The sequence below is a fragment of the Syngnathoides biaculeatus genome, chromosome 17 (genome assembly GCF_019802595.1).
Source record: "Syngnathoides biaculeatus isolate LvHL_M chromosome 17, ASM1980259v1, whole genome shotgun sequence".
Lineage (NCBI taxonomy): Eukaryota > Metazoa > Chordata > Actinopteri > Syngnathiformes > Syngnathidae > Syngnathoides > Syngnathoides biaculeatus.
In genome coordinates this window covers 20,169,105-20,191,002 of record NC_084656.1, presented here as the reverse complement: position 1 = coordinate 20,191,002, position 21,898 = coordinate 20,169,105, and the positions used below count along the sequence as shown (strand labels likewise).

General features: G+C 42.7%; 4 protein-coding genes across 4 annotated transcripts in view; 2 read left to right on the top strand and 2 right to left on the bottom strand.

Annotated features, from left to right (window-relative positions):
* LOC133490982 (high affinity cAMP-specific and IBMX-insensitive 3',5'-cyclic phosphodiesterase 8B-like) overlaps positions 1–3,479 on the bottom strand; it is a 28,289-nt gene extending 24,810 nt beyond the window's left edge. The window contains 1 exon segment of the mRNA XM_061801773.1: positions 3,457–3,479. The gene's annotated coding sequence lies outside the window, so the exon portion shown is untranslated.
* On the top strand, positions 1,379–7,229 carry LOC133490983 (corticotropin-releasing factor-binding protein-like). The gene is made up of 7 exons (XM_061801774.1): positions 1,379–1,510; positions 1,571–1,670; positions 3,420–3,577; positions 4,300–4,513; positions 5,521–5,669; positions 6,556–6,676; positions 6,802–7,229. Exons 1-7 carry the CDS (start codon positions 1,424–1,426, stop codon positions 6,954–6,956), a joined length of 984 nt encoding a protein of 327 aa, XP_061657758.1. The 5' UTR covers positions 1,379–1,423; the 3' UTR covers positions 6,957–7,229.
* Positions 7,230–11,867: 4,638 nt separating this feature from the next.
* Positions 11,868–21,443, bottom strand: s100z (S100 calcium binding protein Z). The gene is made up of 3 exons (XM_061801391.1): positions 21,329–21,443; positions 13,278–13,419; positions 11,868–12,026 (listed from the first exon to the last, which is right to left on the bottom strand). Exons 2-3 carry the CDS (start codon positions 13,416–13,418, stop codon positions 11,868–11,870), a joined length of 300 nt encoding a protein of 99 aa, XP_061657375.1. The 5' UTR covers position 13,419; positions 21,329–21,443.
* On the top strand, positions 16,951–17,826 carry LOC133490991 (cholesterol 25-hydroxylase-like protein 2). The gene has a single exon (XM_061801795.1). The coding sequence runs from the start codon at positions 16,951–16,953 to the stop codon at positions 17,824–17,826; it is 876 nt and encodes a 291-aa protein (XP_061657779.1).
* Positions 21,444–21,898: the final 455 nt, after the last annotated feature.

Sequence of the window (21,898 nt, the reverse complement as noted above, 5' to 3'; positions counted from 1 at the left end):
ACACCTGAGCCGCGTCGCTTTACGTTGCCGGCGGCGTTTATCGTCACCGTCGCGTCACGCGGGTGGTGGTGGTGGGGGGGCGCGCGGGGGGACGCCTTGTAAATCACTTTCGTCGCCGTCGTCCAGGTGCAAGTTTTAACGACCACAGTCAAGTACCGATTAGCAGACAGATTGTTTCTTTTAGCATTTTTGAGTGGTACACACACAAAAAAAAGAAGAAATGGAGAACAAACTATCTTACGCCATTTTTTTTGGGGGGGGGGGTGTTGGGAGTAATCCGCAGGTGTCAAACTCAAGGCGCGGGGGCCAGATCTGGCCCACCACATGATTTCATGTGGCCCGCGAAGGCAAATCCAGTGTCAATTTCTATGATTCTTGTAAAAATATGCACCAAAATTTCAAATGGTGATATATCATAAATGAGAAAAGTTGAGATATTGCAAGGATTTTTGTGTTCCCAAACATGAATAGTTGATAAACACATGACCGTAACTTCCGGCGTACAGAGCGCACCTGATTATAAGCCTCACCCGGTACGTTTGTATAGGAAATACTATTCGGTACATACATGGGCCGTTTTACCGTGTAATAGCCGCAAGTGCTCACATTGAAACACGAGACATTTACAAAGAAAGACGGTAAACAGAAAGCGTTTTCAAAGTTTTGATACCTTTAGCTTAGCTTCACAGGCAACAACACGGTAGCACGAACAGGGCTAGTAAAAAAAAAAAAAAAACAAAAAAAAAACCACCTAAATCACTGAGACGCGGCAGTAACACAGCAGCAACCGTTAGCGCGGTGCTAACCGCTAGTGCCGTGTTAACTGCTCGCGTCGTGCTAACTGCTAGCGTCACGCTGACTGCTAGGGGCGCGCTAACTGCTAGCACCGCGCTATCAGTGACAGTTTAAAAAAAAAAAACATACCGGCAAAAGTCATTTCCTTGACACATACATTCCACCGGTCTCTTACCCTTTCCGCTGGAGTGCCCCCTTGTGGCCGTTAGAAAAAAAATGCCCAATTAACCGCATCACCGCATAAAACGGCGGAGTTGAAAGCGTGTGAAAAAAAAGTCGCGGCTTATAGGCCGGAAATTACGCTACCCTCGGTTTCTGATTGCGAAACTAGTTCATAAATTGATGATGCAAATATGATGAGATCTGTAAATGTTTTTCATAACGGCCCTCATGAGGGAAAGCGCGAGAAAAATGATGGATCTTTGGCAAAGATTTCTTTGGATCGGAGAGAATTGGATTACCGCCCCCCCCACCCCCCGGTGTTGACACCCCCTTCCCCTCCCCCCTCGCCGTCGTCACAAGTGCGCAATCACTCGGTAACGGGGTTCGGGGGTGGGGGGGGGGGCTCGGGGCGGCCGGCGGAACTTATAAAAGGCGGCGGCGGCCCCGCGGACTTCCCGACGACGCGATGGCGGCGACGGAGCGCACTTGGCGGCGACGCCTCTTCTTGTTCCTGAGCGTGTGCGTCCTCAAGGGAGACGGCAGATACATCGAGGTAGGGCGGTTTTCATTCTTCATCATCGGGCGACCATTCCCTTCATCTTCTACTGTGCAGGATAACGACGTCCTCAAGGATGAATTGTATTCCTTCTTCAACTCGGAGCCGCGCGGGGAGACGACCCAGCAGGAGTTGATCGTGTACCGACGGCCACTCCGTGAGTACCCCCGACGGCCCCCACCCCGCACTTTTCATGACTTCTGCTGACCGCCTGTCGATCGACACAATTTGGACTTTGATTGATTATGTGTTCAAATTTAATCTTTTTCCAACTTAGTCTTGACCAATCGGGACAAACACTGAAAATGTCTGCCTTGGAGGGCGGGAATTTTTTTTTTTTTATGAAACACACTATTAAATTGTGACCTCTTGTTACTTCTAACAGTGCAATCATAACATTTTGAAAACTTGAAAAATAAATAAAAATAATTTTGCCAAACTTCAGACGTAAAAATGTAGACGGGGTGAAATTTACAAATACTGCACTTACAAGTTATACTTCAGAATATATATGATACATGATATATATATAGATATATATATATATATGAGAGAGATCATAAAATATAAAAGTGAGCGATAAAACGCGCAATCTACAGGGCTAGTGCTACTTATAGGCATAATCATAATAATTTGTTAATTATATGATATTTGAGAAATGTACGTCGTTTGGATACGCTCCTGGATATTTTTTTTTTTGCTCCTCGGCTTCCATATTTGATCATATCGGAACGGAGAGTGCGCAGCACTTTGCCGGGAACGTCCACTTTTTGTACGTGTCCGGTCAGACACGTCGATACAGTTTTCGTTAATATCTGCACGGTTACACTTTTTTTCAAGCCACGCCCATCTGGAACAGATTTTTTTTTTTTACCCAATCAATTTCCCCGGCACGATATTCACGCTTTCGCTCCGAGACTTTCGCCGTACTGGCAAACGACCGCTCGATAACATATGCACACGTATGTCAATAAATTATAAATATGCCGTAGTAAACAGAATGCTTCTCTATGAAATGTTAGCATCAGAGTGAAAATACCGACGAAATACCGCCAAAATGCTGCCGGAAATCGCAACGTCGTCGTTATTATAAACGGCAAATTTAATGCAAACAGATAGCAATGCCGTTTTCCGCTCTCACAGCTGCGACGAATTTCACGAAGAGCGTCGACGATCTTGAGCACAGCCCCCCCCCCCCAAAAAAAAATTTTTCCAACGGATTTACATGTTTTACCAAAATGACAATTTCAGCTGAAGAAACTCGGAATTCCGCCAATCCGCGGAAAATTCTCAACCTAGCGTACGTTTAATTTTAAACAAAGACACTTGCTAACACCGAGCGCAAATTATAGTCTTCAATGAAGCGATTAACCCCAGACAGTTTTCGTGGAAATTAAACGGGTTTTGTTGACCACACCACGTCTTTTTCTGTTCAAGATTGTTCAGGCTTTCATAAAAATCTTTGCAATCATCAATTTTGAGCTCATAACGAAGTCGACTTGTTAACATTGAAGACATTTAGCAAGTTCTGTCTGTCTGTCTGTTTTGCTCCTCCATTAGCGGTTGACACATGTACGAATACAAAAACTAAAGTACGGGTTCTCATGTTTACAATCATACATTAAATATGTTTTCACGAGCCTAATTTACATAACTTGAAGACAATTTAGTCAGTGAGCCTTACAATATTTTTGTAATCCGTATACAATAAAGAATACATATGTATAGATAGATATATACACACAATTTAGTCTTAATTAATAAATTCAACTGAGTGAAGGTTACTCAGTTTTGTACATTACAAAAGATAATTCAGTCTTTTTTTTTTTGGTCAATATGTACAGTATATATTTATCTTGGGCTTATGTATTTTAATAAACCAAAAAAATGTACGTATGCGTCTAAGGTTGCGTGGACATGGCGGCGGCGGAGGGTCGCTTCACCTTCTCGGCCGAGCATCCCCAGCTCAACTGCGCCGCCTTCTTCGTGGCTGAGCCCGACGAGGTCGTCGGCGTGGAGTTGGACGGCGTCGACGTCGACTGCCAGGCGGGCGACTTCGTCACGGTGAGGTCCGGCGCCGCCCCCGCGGGGAGTCCGATTTCTGTGCAAAACCGGAACAGTGAGGAGGGAAAAGAAAACAAATAAAAAAAGCTCCAAAATGCTCACATTTATTAAAAGGCGGCAGCACGGTGGAGCAGCTGGAAAGCGTTGGCCTCACAGTTCTGAGGTCCCGGGTTCAATCCCGGACCCGCCCGTGTGGAATTTGTATGTTTTCCACGTGCTTGCGTGGGTTTTCTCCGGGCACTCCGGTTTCCTCCCACATCCCCAAAAAAACATTAATTGGACACTCTAAATTGCGCACAGGTGTGATTGTAAGTGTCTCGATGTGCCCTGCGATTGGCTGGCGACCAGTTCAGGGTCTGCCCCGCCTCCTGCCCGTTGACAGCTGGGATAGGCTCCAGCACTCCCGCGCCCCTCGTGAGGATAAGCGGCGAAGTAAATGGATGGATGGATATTAAAAGGCGTGTGACAGAAAGTGCTAAATGCTAAAATTTTTTAAAAATGCGATGTTAGTGTCGTTTCATCCCCTCTAAATTTTGTCATTCCCCCTAAATTTGACCTTTATTGATATATATATATATGTACTGCGTGCATGTTTGGGACTTGAGTGCTAATACTTTTAAATAAATGAGAATGCTACACATAATAGCACTAAACACTAAAACACATGTATCACATAGCCTGTCAAAGGAATACTCATAAGTATTTCATATTTGATCTTGGAGGTGTTTGACGGCTGGGTGATGAACGGCGAGAAGTTCCCCAGCTCACAGGACCACCCGCTGGGCCCCCGCGAGCGCTACGTGAACTACTGCGATCCCGCCACCTCCGCCAGGACAAGCGTGCGCTCCTCGCAGAACGTGGCCATGATCTTCTTCCGCGTGCACAACGCTGGCAGCGGCTTCACCGTCACCTTCAGGAAGCTCGCCAACCCTTCCCGTAAGTAGTTAAAGTGATCCAGTGGGATTCGTTTATCCTAAACGCAGCCACATCCCTGTTTATGGGCAGGAATGTGCATTTGCACAACCACATGACCCAAAAAAAAAATCGAGATGCGCACTAATTTCCCTGACTGTGTTCACTATGTTAACAGAAATAAATACATAATCCATGCACTACTGTTATTTTCCCTCAATGTTATGAATGGTTCTGGGAATCGGTTCCCCCTTTTTTAGCTTGAGCACCTGCTCCCCGAAATGTCTGTGCACATGCCTGTCCATTGTATTCCGACTTAGCTTGGCGGGAGAAGAGAATCTAAACGTGTGCATGTGATGTCTGTAGGTGTCAAACTCATGGCACGGGGGCCAGATCCGGCCCGGTGCATGATTTTATATACCCCGTGAAGGCAAATCACGTTTCTCGACTCCATGATTTTTTGTTAAAATCTATACCCAAATTTCAAATTGTCATATCATGAAAATCGTTGAGATATTGCAAGGGCGGCACGGTGGAGCAGCTGGTAAAGCGTTGGCCTCGCAGTTCTGAGCGCCCGAGTTCGATCCCGGCCCCGCCTGTGTGGAGTTTGCATGTTCTCCCCGTGCCTGCGTGGGTTTTCTGCGGGCACTCCGCTTTCTTCCCACACCCCAAAAACATGCAACATTAATCGGACACTCTAAATTGCCCATAGGTGTGATTGCGAGTGCGTCTGTTTGTCTCTATGTGCCCTGCAATTGGCTGGAAACTAGTTCAGGGTGTGCCCCGCCTCCTGCCCGTAGGCTCCAGCACCCCTCGCGACCCCTGTGAGGATAAGCCGCTAAGAAAAGCGACAGCTAATTCTGATACCTTGTGCGTCGTATGTCCTCAAAGGGTCGAAAATGTAATGTCTTGACAGCTCAACGTTACGACGCACCATTTTGATCTTGAACACGTTAACATCGTGCATTTTTCTCGTTGTAGATCAACGACGTTTGCGTGATAATTAACGCGCCACGTTTGCCTCGTTACAGCCTGCAACATCATCTCGCAGTCACCACGGGGCACTTTCACCATGGTGACCCCCCAGCAGCGCAGGAACTGCAGCTTCTCCGTCGTCTACCCAGCAGAGGTCGACGTCCACGAATTTTCCTCCTTGGGACTCCGCGGCAATTTTCCCAAGGTGAAGCGACACACGCAGCAAGCGCTGACTAAACGCCTGCCGCGTGCCACATTAAAGTATTCGGCTCATATTTTATTTTTGACTGAAACGCCACACGTGGGATTTTGTAGCTTTTAAAAAAAACAGTTTTCATTGGCATATTCTATGTATTTTTTTGTGTGGAGTGTGGTCTGAAGCATATACATAATAAATACATTTTTAAATGTAAATTTAAAAAATACAGTCACTATACAATAATCATATTATTACCACTTCATTTAATGGACATTCTTCCAATAACTGCAAAGTAACTGTAATGACTATGTAAATAAGTGCTATATGGTTTTTTTTTTTAGCCTCATATCTGCATATTTTTGGGATGCCTGACTGATTTTCATTGTTCCTGTAATAGTGACATAAACCATCCATTCGATCTAAATATTTTTTGTAATTGGTTTAAAAATTAGTTTTAGCATTGAGGTATATGAAAACACCTTTTCAAAAAATGTACATTATTAATATTGTACAAACTAAATTTTATTTGCTTATTTTATAGCACCCCTTGACGTGTTCCATTTACAAAACTTTTTTTTTAACTGACTGGCAAAGTGTTTAAAACCCTATTTAAAAAATATAGAATTATTTTTGATTGTTTTATTATCCTATTTTTTATTAACTTTAAAAGTTATTATTTCACATTTATATTTTAAAATGTTTCCTATCCACAGCATATTCACAGAATCTACTTTTTAAATCAATTTTTATTTTTAATTGCGCCACAACACATACCAATTACATTTAGATTTATTGATTGACATTTTCGACAAGCCGTGTCATATCTCGTCAAATAAATGTGTTTTGATTGGACAAAAATGTTGACCACCCCCCTCCCCAACTCCACCCCCAGTGGCCTACGTCCGAATGCGCGTCCGACTCGGAGGACGTTGTCCAGCTTCTGGGGGGGAACGGTTTGGACACGTCGAAAATGCTCCCGGTCAAGGAGCTCTGCAGCGCCTCCGCTGGGTCGAGTGAGTACGACACATATTTGGCGACGTCTTCTATTTAGTCCTTGATAGTTTGCTTGAATTATACATAATACCACTAGCGCCCACATGATATTTTATGTTTCTAATTTCTTCTCTTCTCCCTGCAGGCCACGCCAAGGTGGGCTGCGACAACACGGTGGTGCGCTTGGTGTCCAGCGGCCGCTACGTCAACAAGGTGTCCTTCAGCTACCGCTCGCTGGACGGGCAGGAGCTTCAGCGGCTCCGGGTCAACAACGTGGAGGATTTCTGCTTCCCCAACTGATCCCTCCCGTCTCGGCAACCCCAAAGACCGAACGCGAACGGGGAATATCGACCCCCGCCCTCTCAACCCGTCACGTTTGTTCAATAAAGTCGTCGTCACTGTCATTTTTGTGATGAACGGTGCTAAAGTGAATACAAACTACTTGTTGTCAGAGTGATATTAATAAATTACAAATACCTTCATCGGCATTTGTATGCACAGGCTTTTTTTAAAAAAAAAAAAAAAAAACGATACTGCATGGTAAAGCAATTATTCTTGGTGTTTCTTGTTGATATAAATTTTCTATACTGTAGTTCTGACCATGACGACTCGCCACAGCTCCATCACACAATTTTTGACAGTTAAGATTGACGTTCAAGTGTAAAAAGGCCCATTTCATTTTATTTTTAAAAATTAGACATCTAGTATTTTTGGAGTTTATTCTTGTTTATAGCAAGTAAAATATAGTAATGCTCAAAATAATATTGGCATCCGGTTTGAATAAAATGTTCATTTGAGCTTTTTTACAGCCTTGTTGCATATTATTTTTCAGCAATTTATTATTGGTATGCAGCATATTAAAAATGTATATCTTTTTTTACAGTTTTTAATTGGGTTGGTCAGCAGCATATTAAAAATACCTTCTTTTAAACACATTTTTTTCAAAATTTGCCTGGCAGTTATTTAAAAAGTATAATTTTTAATTATGTTTTTAGCTTAGGGTGGGTCTGAAGGGTATTAAAAATATATACAATTACTTTTAGTCATGTTTTAAATAGCGCACTTTTATTGTTGCGTGGCATAGTGAATATTTGATCATTTTATATTTTTACAGCCTACAGCACATAAAAATATATTTTATTTGTTTTAAACATTTTGTCCCTGATCTGTTGAATATTTTAATTGACTTTTTAATTTTTTTTTCATTTGTACATTATATTTCACTGGCCCAGGGCATATAATTTTTTTCCCACAATTTTGTTGGGACGTTTTATCACTTTTTATTGTCTACACCAATCTAAATGCTTTTTTCTTTATTTAAAAATGGGGGGTTTTTTTGTTTACATTTTTTTATTCCCCAGCAGTATGATGAGAGGATGGTAAAAATAAATATATATATTTTTTTCAAACAATTAAGGGGCTGAGCAATATGCAACAGAAAAAAAATGACGTATTTTTGTTTTTTGTGTGTCCCAATACTCCTGGAAAAAGTAAAAACAAAAACTACCACCAATCTCCCTGGCCACTGCGAGTACAACTGCAGACACTGTTTGCAGGAATGATGCTTGCTCTGTATTAATTATATCTTGGACATATACTTGCTTCCATTCTTGCTGATAACGTGTGTGCATGGTGATGCAAATTATTTTATGGATCTAATTACTTCCACCAAGGACAGACATAACGTAGTTATCTGTAGTTCAACAACACACACAAAGTTAATGCTAAGGAAGTTAGCATTGGCTTGTTTCTTGCGGCTGCTGGCTGATTGAGTTCAACTCTTCAAAGTTTAGCTTAGCTTTAGCCTAATCGTGAGTATTTTCAAAAATGTCGGAGTAGATATTATTGCAGTACTTACACAAATCGGTGACTCGAGTGAGGTACCAAGGCTAGTAAAGTGAGCGTAGCCTGCATGTTGTTGTCTTCTTCGGCGAATGCACGTGTAGTCTTGTTTCGTTCCTTTTTTTTTTTTACAAATCTTGGTCAATTTAAGATAACTTACTGCCATCTGCTGGTGGAAAAATATGTCACGACGTTTTACATTTTTCTTTTCAAAAAAAAAATTCGAATATACAAAAATGCACGGTGAAAAAAAAAGATATTGTGATTTTCTTCTTCAAAAACATTTTTTCCTTGAAAAAAGACGCCTTTTTCTCAAACATATTGACCTTTGATCACAAGCATGACTCGTATAACTTTATAAAATTATGTGACTTTTGCTCCAAGGATTAGGAATTTATTCTTGTTCGATGATGAAAATAAACATTTATGTGAAAAACAAAAAAGAAACAAAGAAAATATGTAAAGCTTTTGGATTAAAAAAAACATTTTTTCCCCCATGAATATTTGGGGAAATTATAAATAAATTACTATTTTTTCTACAAAAAACGTTTTTCATTCAAATTTACATTTAAAAAATAGATGAAGAGAATAGTTTTTCTAAGATCATAATTTTTGTGAAGAAACGTTTATTCAAAATATACACCTTTTTTCTCAAAAATGCACTTTTGCTTTCTTGTAAATATTTTTTTATTAGACATACAATGCATTTTTATAATGAATATATATATATATATGTATGAATATATATATTATATATATATATATATATATATATATATTCCTTTTCTAAAAAATATGACCTTTTCACTTTATTTTAAAAAAATACTATTTATTTTCTCAACAATGTAGACTTTGAATGAAATTTTCCCCCATAAAAGTCCACATTTTTACAGAAATAAAAATATATTCAACTCATAAATACACTGCATTTTAAAAAAAATCTTTCATTTTTTTCCCTATAAACACATTTATTGGTACATAAATTTTTTTTCTGTTCTGCTCTTTTCTTGAAAATGCATGATTTTTTTAAATAACCAAAAATGTATAATAATATTATGTAATGTATTATGTATATTATGTAAATCGATGACTTTTTTCTTAACCTAAAAATACTTTTTTTCCTTAGTATTGTTTCTACATTTCCTTTCTTTATTCAATATTTTTTCTCACATTTTTTTTCCCTCTTAAAAATAAAAAATATGTCAAATATCTTACGTTATTTATTTTGGCCGAAAATGTCATTTCCAATTAAACGGTGGCAAATCGGGGAAGTAGATTATTCTCGTTCTTACACCAAGCAGAGAGTGTGAGCGTCTCTGCTCGAGGGGACCAAAACATGTCCGACGCAAATGGACGCAGGTGGTCTGTGAGTCACGCTGATTCCCAAAAAAATTGAAGTCCCTCTTGTCAAAAAAAAAAAAAAAGCCACTCAGATTTAACTTTTTTTTTTTTTTTTAAGCCTTTTTTCTGGGAGTTGTGTGTGCGTTTTTAATAATATGACAGATCTGGGTCATGAGTTTAGCTTTGCTATTCAATAAAATTCAATAAAAATAATATTCCACCAATCTGGGCTGAAAAAAAAACTATTGCTATAAAAAGCTAAAATAACAAATGAAGCTATCTATAGCTGGCTAACGCTATCTTGTGAGTTATTGCTATGCATAAATAGCATCGATCTATCTAGAGATATCTATCTAGAGATTGGTAGATTGCGCAGATCGTTCGGGTTAGTTCGATCGTTAGCTAGTTAGCTAGAGCTAGATAGATAGATAGATAGATAGATAGATAGATAGATAGAGATAGATAGATAGAGATAGATAGATAGATAGATAGATAGATAGATAGATAGATAGATAGATAGATAGATAGATAGATAGATAGATAGATAGATAGATAGATAGATAGATAGACTCTCTACGACCCTTGTGAGGATAAGTGGCTAAGAAAAGATAGATAGATAGATAGATAGATAGATAGATAGATAGATAGATAGATAGATAGATAGATAGATAGATAGATAGATAGATAGATAGATAGATAGATAGATAGATAGATAGACTCTCTACGACCCTTGTGAGGATAAGTGGCTAAGAAAAGATAGATAGATAGATAGATAGATAGATAGATAGATAGATAGATAGATAGATAGATAGATAGATAGATAGATAGATAGATAGATGGATAGATAGATAGATAGATAGATAGACTCTCTACGACCCTTGTGAGGATAAGTGGCTAAGAAAAGATAGATAGATAGATAGATAGATAGATAGATATAGATAGATAGATAGATAGATAGATAGATAGATAGATAGATAGATGGATAGATAGATAGATAGATAGATAGACTCTCTACGACCCTTGTGAGGATAAGTGGCTAAGAAAAGATAGATAGATAGATAGATAGATAGATAGATAGGATAGATAGATAGATAGATAGATAGATAGATAGATAGATAGATAGACTCTCTACGACCCTTGTGAGGATAAGTGGCTAAGAAAAGATAGATAGATAGATAGATAGATAGATAGATAGATAGATAGATAGATAGATAGATAGATAGATAGAGATAGATAGATAGATAGATAGACTCTCTACGACCCTTGTGAGGATAAGTGGCTAAGAAAAGATAGATAGATAGATAGATAGATAGATAGATAGATAGATAGATAGATAGATAGATAGATAGATAGATAGATAGATAGATAGATAGATAGATAGATAGATAGATAGATAGATAGACTCTCTATGACCCTTGTGAGGATAAGTGGCTAAGAAAAGATAGATAGATAGATAGATAGATAGATAGATAGATAGATAGATAGATAGAAGATAGATAGATAGATAGATAGATAGATAGATAGATAGATAGATAGATAGATAGATAGATAGATAGATAGATAGATACCAACATCAGTAGGTAGCTTAACGTTAGCCATGAAAAAACAAAATACATTAAATGATTGTCATTCAAAAAATGGTGAACAAAACGTAAGAGACTTACGAGAGTTTTTTAAAATGTTGAAAATGGTAATAATTGACAAATATTTTTAAAAAAATCTGAATATACACTATAATTATAACTATGAGTCACTCAAATTTCATTGATACAAGTGCAAGCGTACTTCCATCAAATGCCCAAGTATTAAAAGTTAATTTGAATCACAAATAAATATGAAAATAGAAACAACCCAAGAATCATCCAATTGAATTGAATTTCAATTTAATAATTAGTAATTTAAGGACAACGGATGGGAAAATGCCCCCAAAATTCAACATGGTAGCACCCAAACAAAAATTTATAATTAATAATTATCATTTTTAACGACGTGCTTGGAAAAAAAAAAAAAAAAAAAAAAAAAGATCGTCTACTCGTTGGCCTTCTTCTTCTGCTCCTGGAAGAAGTCGTTGCAGGCCACGGTGAGCGCCGCCACCAGCACCACAAACTCGTTAAAGTCCACCTCGTTGTCTTTGTTGGAGTCCAGATCGCTCATGATCTTCTCCACCAGCAGCGGGTCCTTCTGCGACTGAAAAGAGAACACGCCGCGCGTGGGGATTGGCGTCGTTTTCAGTCGGGAGCTTTCGACTTTGCTTTTTGTTTTTGTTTTTTTTGCTTCGACTTGCAAGCGCAGATTTGAGATACGAGCGACATAAGGTGGCAGCGAACCCGACTCGTGCCGCACAGATGTGAAGCAAAACTGCGGTCATACAACTAAATATTAGCTTCGTGATTCAAAGGACTGCTAAATCCTAGAAAAAAATAAATAAATTGTACGAAATGGTTTTGAAAAGACTGCTATTTTTGTATTTTTAAACACACCCCTTACAACAATTTGTCCAATTGCACAGCCTTCAGAGTGTGTATATCATGAATACTGGATCTTGGTGGTTTTCGGAGAATCTCCAGCACCGACTGATAACTCGTTTGACGTGTCGCGATAAAAAATATACTGAAAACATGGATTAATCACGTTAGTCACGTTATTTTAAACACTACTGCATATCCATCCGTCTCTCTCATTCTATGGTGTATGTGTGTACTTGTACAATTGCCCGATTTTGGTGCAGACTGCCATATAATACATACGTCGCATCCATTTTTGTTTTTTATGGAAGGGCAGCACGGATTAATGGCATTTCCATTCATTTCAATGGGAAAAGAAAATTTGAGAATTGAACTTTTTTTTCCAGGGCAGTGTGAAAATGTGGCGGCACGGTGGATCAGTTGGTAAAGCGTTGGCCTCGAAGTTCTGAGGTCCCGGGTTCGATCTCGGACCCGCTCTGTGTGGAGTTTGCGTGTTCTCCCCGTCCCTGCGTGGGGTTTTCTCCGGGTACTCCGGTTTCCTCCCACGTCCCAAAAACATGCGACATTAATTGGACACTCTAAATTGCCCGTAGGTGTGATTGCGAGTGCGACTGTCGTCTGTCTCCGTGTGCCCCCCGCGGGGCTGCGGTGACGTCACGGCAGCGTCTATATTTGGAGGCGACGCGGGGGCCCCGATGATGCCGACGGTCCGCCGGCACCTGAGGCTCCCGATTCCATTCGCACGCAGGGATGATAAGATTTTTTTTTTTTAAAAAACATATTTGCGGTCATCCTAGCTTCCAGACGACCGTCTCATATAGCAAATCATATTTCCTTTTTAAAAAATGATTTACGACGTGTTTAATGAACACATCGTTTCCCGCGTAGCTTTCTGAAAAGTGACGACGAGGATCTCGTTAGATGAACCTGACGCGGCGGATAAAAATATGAAATAAAAATTAAACACCGTTACCGTGAGGAAGTCGGTGAGCTCGCTGTGCAGCAGTTGCTTGAGCTCGCCCTTGTTCAGTTTGTACTTGTCCCCGTCGTGGCCCGAGTAGTTGTAGAAGACGGCGATCAGCGCGTCCATGGCGCCCTCCAGCTGGCTCGGCATCCTGCCGGTCGAATGCAGCGGGATGACAAGAAGAAGAAGAAGAAGAACTGGTCTTACTTATGAGCGGAGGCGTTTCGGTGTGACAGTTAGCTAGTTGCGTTGGGAAGTGAGGCACAAGTGTTGGTGGCGGCGTAATTAATTCCACAGGCGAGGGCGTCCATGGTGACCGTCTTCCTTTCCAGGATCGCGTTTGGAAAAACAAAACATGTGCCGAGGTGACCCTGCCGCCGCCGCCCCGAGGGGCCGGGGGCACAGGACGGGGCCTGCACGCCGACCTCTCTGTCCCGGAGTTTCCGTGCCATCCCGGGAGGCCGTGCGATGGGTGGCGATGCTCATACTAGACCTGGATGGGACCTAAGCCACCCTGGTGAGTCACTGGATCAGGTGTCTCATGGAGGATCCGTGCCCTCGTACTGAATCCACAATCCAGAGTCCGAGGTCTATAGTTCCAGGATATTACAAGTTCTCGGAGTCACTGATGGTGAAGTGCTAGAGTGACTTTAGTGCGGGCAGCGTGGGATCAATTCCCACTCAGTGATGGTGTTGATAACATCCCTGTGACTGACTGGCGACCAGTTCAGGGTGTAGTCTGCCTTTTGCCCAAAACCAGCTGTGGTAGGCTCCGGCTCTCCCGTGACTCTTGTGAGGATAAACGGCTTGGATAATGAACAGATGGATTATGAATCACAGGAAATACCACACACTCGGTTGATCCGGTTGACTGGTTGGTGAAGAGGTCCGCCTTTCGCCCAAAATTACCTGGGGTAGGCTTCGGTTCTCCCGTGATCCTTGTGAGGATAAACGGCTTGGATAACGGATGGATTGATTATGAGAACTCTCGTTAGAATTACGGGAAAGACCAGACACTCAGTTGATTGGGTTGACTGGTTGGTTAGCAGAATCACCAGAAACCAAGCGGTCTTAGCGGAAAACCCAGAGAAACGCCACGCAGGAACAGGGAGAACATGCAAACTCCACTCAGGTGGGACCAGGATTTGAACCCTGGTTCTCAGAACTGTGAGACCAACGCTCTACAGCTGCCCCACTGTCTCCTGCCTGTTCTTCGTTCATTTCGACTCGGAACGGCAATTTTGAAAATGCAAAAAGTGCATCGTTTCACATGTTTTGAAGTGAAATTAAATCAAAACACGTTTCCTGTCCCTCAGGTTCGACACCTAACCGCTGGACTAATATGCAAATGCCAGGGACGAACGAGGCCTTCGATTTGGCTCATGAGGAGGACCGGTTCGGCTGACCGGCTGCACCTCCGAACCACGTTCTGAGTCTGCCTCACCGTTGTGCCTCTTTCCAGATGTCGCCGGGTCGCACTCTGGGTCACGCAGCCGCTCGCAAACTGAATGACTCCAGCAAGGATGATAGAAACAAATCGATTTCTTTTCGCCGGCTAGCGTGCCGCAATCCCGCGAGTTTGCTTTGCGATGTTGCTTATTATTAGCCCTCCGCGGGTTTCATATTCTCATCATTTTTCTTTCCCCTTTTCTGACATACAAAAACCGCCTCGGACCAGAATAACAGCCAGTTCCCCGAAGAAGAACCCCGCAGGACAACGTTTCTTCCACTGCCGGCAGCAACAATTTTCCATTTGTTAGCTTGACGAAATCCTTGCACCAGCAGGACCTTTTCTGGAGGGGGGGGGGGGGGGGACCAGGCGGGCATCATTAATTGACGTACACGAGGAGAACAGATCAACAGTTTCTTCATAGGATCCTTGACACGCCGTAAATCACTTTGGGAACCCCCAACCCCGCCCCTTAAGGGTCTCTGCACCATCCGCATCCTGATGTATAAAAATTTGTGTGCCATGTTGGTGTGGATGTGATCCAACAGTGTTGTGTCAGCATCTATCCAGCCATTTTCATTGCCGCTTATCCTCACGAGGGTCGCAGGGAGTGCTCACAATCACACCTAGGGGCAATTTAGAGTGTCCAATATTAATGTTGCGTGTTTTTTGGGATGTGGGAGGAAACCGGAGTGCCTGGAGAAAAACCCCCGCAGGCACGGGGAGAACTTGCAAACTCCACACAGGGGGGTCCGGACTCAGAACTGTGAGGCCAACTCTTGACCAGCTCACCCACCGTGCCGCCGTTGTATCAGTATTTCCATATCATGTTTTCCTCATATTGCCGTCTATATTGTCAAGGGCGCCAGTCCCTCGTCGAGGAAAACAAACCTGTATTTCATAGTTGGGGCGGTGTTCTCAGGCTTGCACCCTCCCCCTCTTTTCCTCCGAATGCAACACTCCTCGCTCAATGTGAATTTTGTCAGACCTCTGAAAAACTTAGCAGAAGCTTCCAAAGACGTGACGTTATCATCTGGGTTTTTCCTCAAATTGTTTGAAGGCAGATTTTTTTTTTTTTAAAACAAGACTTGTCTAATGAATCGTTATTCTGTTATTATTTAGCAAACATAAATACATTTGGTAATCGTAATTGAGGTAAAAACGGGAAAAGTCTGATTTGATGTCAGTCAGGTTGAGTGACAGCCTGCATTGCCCTCTACAGGCCGATTGGATGAACCGCAGCCTGCAGAGGAAACAACCACCAAATTTGAAACCATTTTTCCTCTTAATAAATACTGTAAATAAAAAAAAAAAAGTAATATAAAGAGTCCCCAAAAAATTTGGATACAGATTTAAAAATTCAGTCTAGTTTACCGTGAAGTTTCCTTGGCAACCGATGGACAGGGAGAACTCAGGAAATGAAACATTACCTGGATTATGACGCCGGATTATCATGCAAAAAATATATATAATTTTGCAATTCACCACTCAACAAAAAACAAAGTTGACGCCAACTGAGAGGAAGTTCTACTCGCTTCCCGTTTGACAGGCGCGCTATGATTAATGAGCCTCCATGCGGCGTTTGTACGTGAGACATGAACCCGCTAACCGCTAACCGCTAACCACCTACAAGTTCCACACAAGACTTTTTAGTCATGTTCTGAATTTCTGTCTCGATCCAACTCGACCCAAATCTGGTCGCATTTTTTTATTTTTAAGATCTCCTTTAAATTCCCTAAATGAACATAAAATGAACTCTTCAAACTTTAATCTCCCCGCAGACTTCCTGCGGCTTTTCGATTGCGGCTCCTCAAGACTTTTCGGTGGGTCTTCCGATGACGGACATTTCAAAGTTCTTGTTGGGAGTTTGTGGGATCCGCGGAAATGGGCCTAAATTGGCTACTTTGTACCCAAAATGGATTACGTCCCGCGTCTTTTCGCGGGTTCTTCAGGGTTTTTTGTACATTAGCTAGTTAAAGACGCGTCGATTGAATAGGGTTGGAAAACCACAAATGGACGACTAAACGGGAAAAAAAAATGAGTGTCTGCGAGTCCAGAATCCTGGCTGCCATCCTTGTGCCCATGAAAAAGGGTCTTTACAGAGCGCCCTCTTTTAAAGAAGGGGTGGGGGGTGGGGGGGGGGGGTCCGGGAGGCGGTGCTTGAACATACATAAGAGCTTTAGACGGTCCGGCTGTCCGAGTTGGCGCAGCTCGCCGGACGATTTGCCGTCGATGTTCTTCCCGGCCGAGGCGGCTTCTTCCCGGATGTCGCGGGCGAGCAACGCGACAGGGGCTCCCCCCGGGTCCGGTTTGGTCCTTCAGCCCGCCTGGGACTACCTCCGGCAGAACCACCATGACCTCCTGAGGAGCCCGCTGTTCCCCGTGGCACTCTCCGTTTCTACTTACTTCTTCCTGGTGGGTGTCTACACCATTCTGGACTTGCTGGCACCCACCTGGCCCAGCATCAACCGCTACCGTCTGCACCCGGGCGTCTCCGTCACCTGGTCCGGCATCGCTACCACGCTGGGTGTCACCGTCTACAACCATCTGTTCTACGTCTTTCCCGCCGCCGTGGGCCAGTGGCTGTGGAGACCGCCCACGCCGCTGCCCTGCCAGGCACCCACCCTCTGGGAGTTCTCCTTAGGAGTCCTGGGCTGCATGGTGGTCTTTGACTTCCAGTATTACCTCTGGCACCTGCTGCACCACCGCGTCCCCTGGCTGTACCGCACCTTTCACGCTGTTCACCACGAGTACCGCCGCCCGTTCAGTCTGGTCACGCAGTACCTGTCCGGTTGGGAGCTGGTCAGTGTTGGCTTCTGGGCCACGGTGGACCCAGTTCTGTTGCGGTGTCACTGCCTGACTGCGTGGGGCTTCATGGTCTTCAACGTCTACGTGTCCACCGAGGACCACTGCGGCTACGACTTCCCGTGGTCCGTGCAGAACCTGGTGCCTTTCGGGCTCTGGGGGGGTGCCCCCAAACACGACGCCCACCACCAGTGGCCCGCCACCAACTTTGCCCCCTTCTTCTCCCACTGGGACCGGCTGGGCGGCACTCACATGTTGCCGCCCAGCCGCTCACGCGGTTCCCGCGGCAATTCCAAGGACTAACAGCTCACAGTTGTACTTCTGGAACATTCCCCCTCCTGTCTGCCCTTCTGTTCTTTTCAGTATTTCCCTGCTTTATTGCGATTCACACTTTTGACAGATGGAAATTTTTTTATGTGATTGTCTTTTGCTTTTGTTTTTATTGCAGCGTGTACTCCGATTTATCTCGGGCAAGACTTTCCAGAACTGCGACGTGTAAAAATCTGTGATTTCTGCTGCGTACCCGCCAGTCCTTGGATGGCACCTGCATATTCCAAACATCCGGTCAACATCAATTCAAGTTAGTTTCTTTGCAGTGCAAGGACTAGATCAGTTGGGGGCGGTAACACACCATTAGCCGACCTCAAATAGACCCCACAGAAGAAAAACGAGGAACAGGAATATATTTGGTACAGTTGCGCAAATCGTATTGTTGTTTTTTTTTATACAGTATCATACTGTTGAGTGCGAGTTTTTTGTGAAAAATCACTTTAAAATGCAGAATTTGGTGTGTTTATGGACGGCCCGAGAACGGATTACTTGCATGTCTGTTCATTTCAATGGGAAAAGGTGATTTGAGATACAAGTGTGCTCATTTTATGATTTTCTGTTGAATATTACATTTCCTGTGGGTGTTTTCCAACAGTTCTACTGCTCTGTTGTTGTTGTCATGCTCTCTCTCAGGACTGTTTCCATAAATGGGAGGGGGGGGGGAATAATCCTTTCAAAATAAAAGCAATAAGTGCACTTACATGACAGCTGCGTCTTTTCACTGAGCGAATCTCAGCGGGCAGGCGGGTCGCGTGTGATCTCGGCCACGCTGGCGCCTTCGCCTCGCTCGCCGGCTCACCGCCGCGCATGAATGGCGGCCTTTTAGCGGCGGTCCCGGGTCGGGACGCGTGGCCCGCAATGCTAATGGGCCCGCGCTTAAAAGGAGTTCTCGATCAAAGCGGAAACGAGCAAAAAAAAAAAAAAATATGTACAGTGGATGTAAAACGGTTACACAATTCGGTTCAAATGCCACTTTCTTTTTTTATACATGTAAAAAAAATGAAAAATGATTTTCCACCATTAATATGACCTATAACCTGTGCAATAATATTTGAAAAAATCTTTTTGAATAATTAAAAAAAAGTTGACTGAAACAATGATTAAAATACAATGTATTGCAATTTAAGGAATCTAAATAAATATTGAAAATATGAAATCCAAATGTACTAAATCGTTAAACACAATGGAACTCTACTCAAATGTAGGCTAAATTTAATAAAACAGTAACAAAAAAAATGTTTAAGCCATACTGAGACTCACTTGTGTTAAACCAAAAAGCATATTTTAACGGGAAGTATAAATTTGCATTTTGAGGAGATGGGAGACAGTTAATATTTAGACAGGCGAAGAAAAGTTATGACAGCGGCGAGGTTTGAATTTCTGGGAAGTGGTTGCACACAGCAACTAGTTTGGAACTCGAGTGGAACAGCGATGCCGCGGTTTATCGACCACAATCCGTTCCAGAAAACGGTTCGGGAAGTGATTTGTTCGAAAACCGAATCGATGTTTCCCAATACAATAAATGGAAAAAGAAATAATGCGTTCCAAGCCTTACAAATTTGCCTTTTAAAAGCATTTTTTTGAGGTTTTCCTGATAATAAACTGCATATTAGAAACACATGTATAGTTTAAATATTTTATATAATAACATTATTTAAGAAATATATGTATTTTTTGCTTAAAATGTATGCTTTAGTAATAGAGTATTAGCTTTGATTGAATGGTAGCCCCCAAAGGACAAAAAGGCTTGTTAAGGAGCGGCCTCAGGTCACGGCAACACAAAAAGATGTTTTCTAAATATGACACACCACAGAGATGAGTGTTATTAACCTTTACAGGGTCTCTAAAACAATAAAAATGAAAGCAGTGAGCCATTGGACACCCCAACCCCGTGACACGCCACGAGGGACATCCAGAACCGGTTTGGCGTGATTCGCGCCACGTCTGTCCCAACACGTCACGTTTATTTTAGCAGCAGCGATGCACAATGCGGAGAACCCATCGCCACCCACCGGAGCATGTAAAAAAATCTACAAAACAGGAAGTGGAAAAAAAAACAAAACTGAGGAACTTTGTCCATATCTGTGCGCACGTAAAGGCCTGCGGTCCAAAAGGGCCGTTGGCGTTTACGAGAAGCTCGGGCCCTATAGCGCGCGTTATGACGCAAAAAAAACCCAAAAAAAAACCCTACGCAATCGCACGCGCGTACGTGAACACAACGTCCACATCCGTTTTTGTTTTAAACACGCACACTGCTGAAATAGATGGGGGGGGGGGGTGTTGTCGTCGAGGGAAACATGAAGCGCACAAAGACCCAAAATAAAGGGAAAAGGTGGAGGGCGGCAACAAAACCTGCAGAACCACCTTGAAATATGAAAAAAAAAATGAGTAACATAATGTTGGCAAACAGTTATGACATCTATCCACGTGAGAAATGAACAGTCGTGCTAAATTATAAAGTTAAAAAAAAGATTTTTTTTTTTACCCCTTTCTCTATCATGTACGGCTCATTGTCATATAATATCAGAGCAGTGGCTGTACTAGGTCTATTTTAAGGGGGCTTCAGCCCCCCCCCTAAAAAATTTTCAAGTTCCCCCCTCACACACACACACAACGGTGGGGAAGCTGGTAAAGCGTTGGCCTCACAGTTCTCAGGACCCGGGTTCGATCCCGGCCCCGCCTGTGTGGAGTGTGCGTGTTCTCCCAGTGCCTGCGTGGGTTTTCGCCGGGTACGCCGACTTCCTCTTGCATCCCTAAAACATGCAACATTAATTGGACACTCTAAATTGCCCCTCGGTGTGATTGTGAGTGCCATTTTGTTTTTGAGTTTGACTGGCACAATCCTCGTTGAAACCTTTCGTCGGGAAAAAATGCGGGTGAAATTGACTGCGCCGAATAGTGTGGGTGTCCAAACTTTGGAGTTAATATAATGTCTCCATGTGCCCTGCGATTGGCTGGCGACCGGTCCAGGGTGTACCCCGCCTCCTGCCCGTTGACACTCCCCGCGGCCCTCGTGAGGATAAGCGGCAAAGAAAATGGATGGGTGGATGAAAGTAAACCTTTTTTTTTTTTTTGCTATCATACATTTGAGATGGCTCATTCGTTGCAGGGTAATCGCACACCCAGTCGCCTCTTGTCATAAAACAGAAATATGATACCGAGAGATGACACCGCTGGGAGGTGATACTTGCGCACCGTTGTTATTATACGAATAATTAACCAGTTATGCGTAGGTGACGGGCGGCGCCACGCCCCAACTTTGCAAAAGCGGAATGCAATCCGTTGGCAGATGCTGGTTGACTCCAAAGTTGTTGGAATTGTAAGAAAAGGAACAATTGACGTTGAAATGACCATTTCATTTATATATATAAATATATGTATGTATATACATATTTTTTTAACAAATAAATGCAACAGCAAGTCACTCTCTGTATAAGACAACTAAATGAAAGGAAAACAAAGCAAAAATGCTCACCTTTTGAAGATTTTTGACACGATACATAACGGTCTTCTTTTCCATCCATTTTCTTTGCCGCTTATCCTCACGAGGGTGGCGGGGAGCGCCACAGCCGATCCCTGCTGTCACCGGGCAGGAGGCGGGGTAAACCCTGAACTGGTTCACCGGCCAATCGGAGGGCACGTTGAGACAAACAGCCGCACTCGCAATCATAATCACACCTACGGGCAATTTAGAGCAGGGGCGTCAAACTCGTTGTTGTTCCGATTCCCTGAACAAAAAATATTTAATCGTCTCATCATATTTACATCACCAATTTATGAACTAGTTTTAGAATCAGATATCCAAGTGTTTGTCAACTATTCACGTTTGGTAACACAAAAATGCTTGTAATATCTCAACATTTATCATTTATGACAGCTGACAATTTGAAATTTTGGTCCAGATTTTTGTCCAAGAAACATGCAAATTGCCACTCTAAATTCGGCTTTGCGGGCCCCATAAAACCATGTGGCGGGCCAGATCTGACCCCCGGGCCTTGAGTTTGACACCTGCGATTTAGAGCGTCCAATTAATGTTGCACTTTTT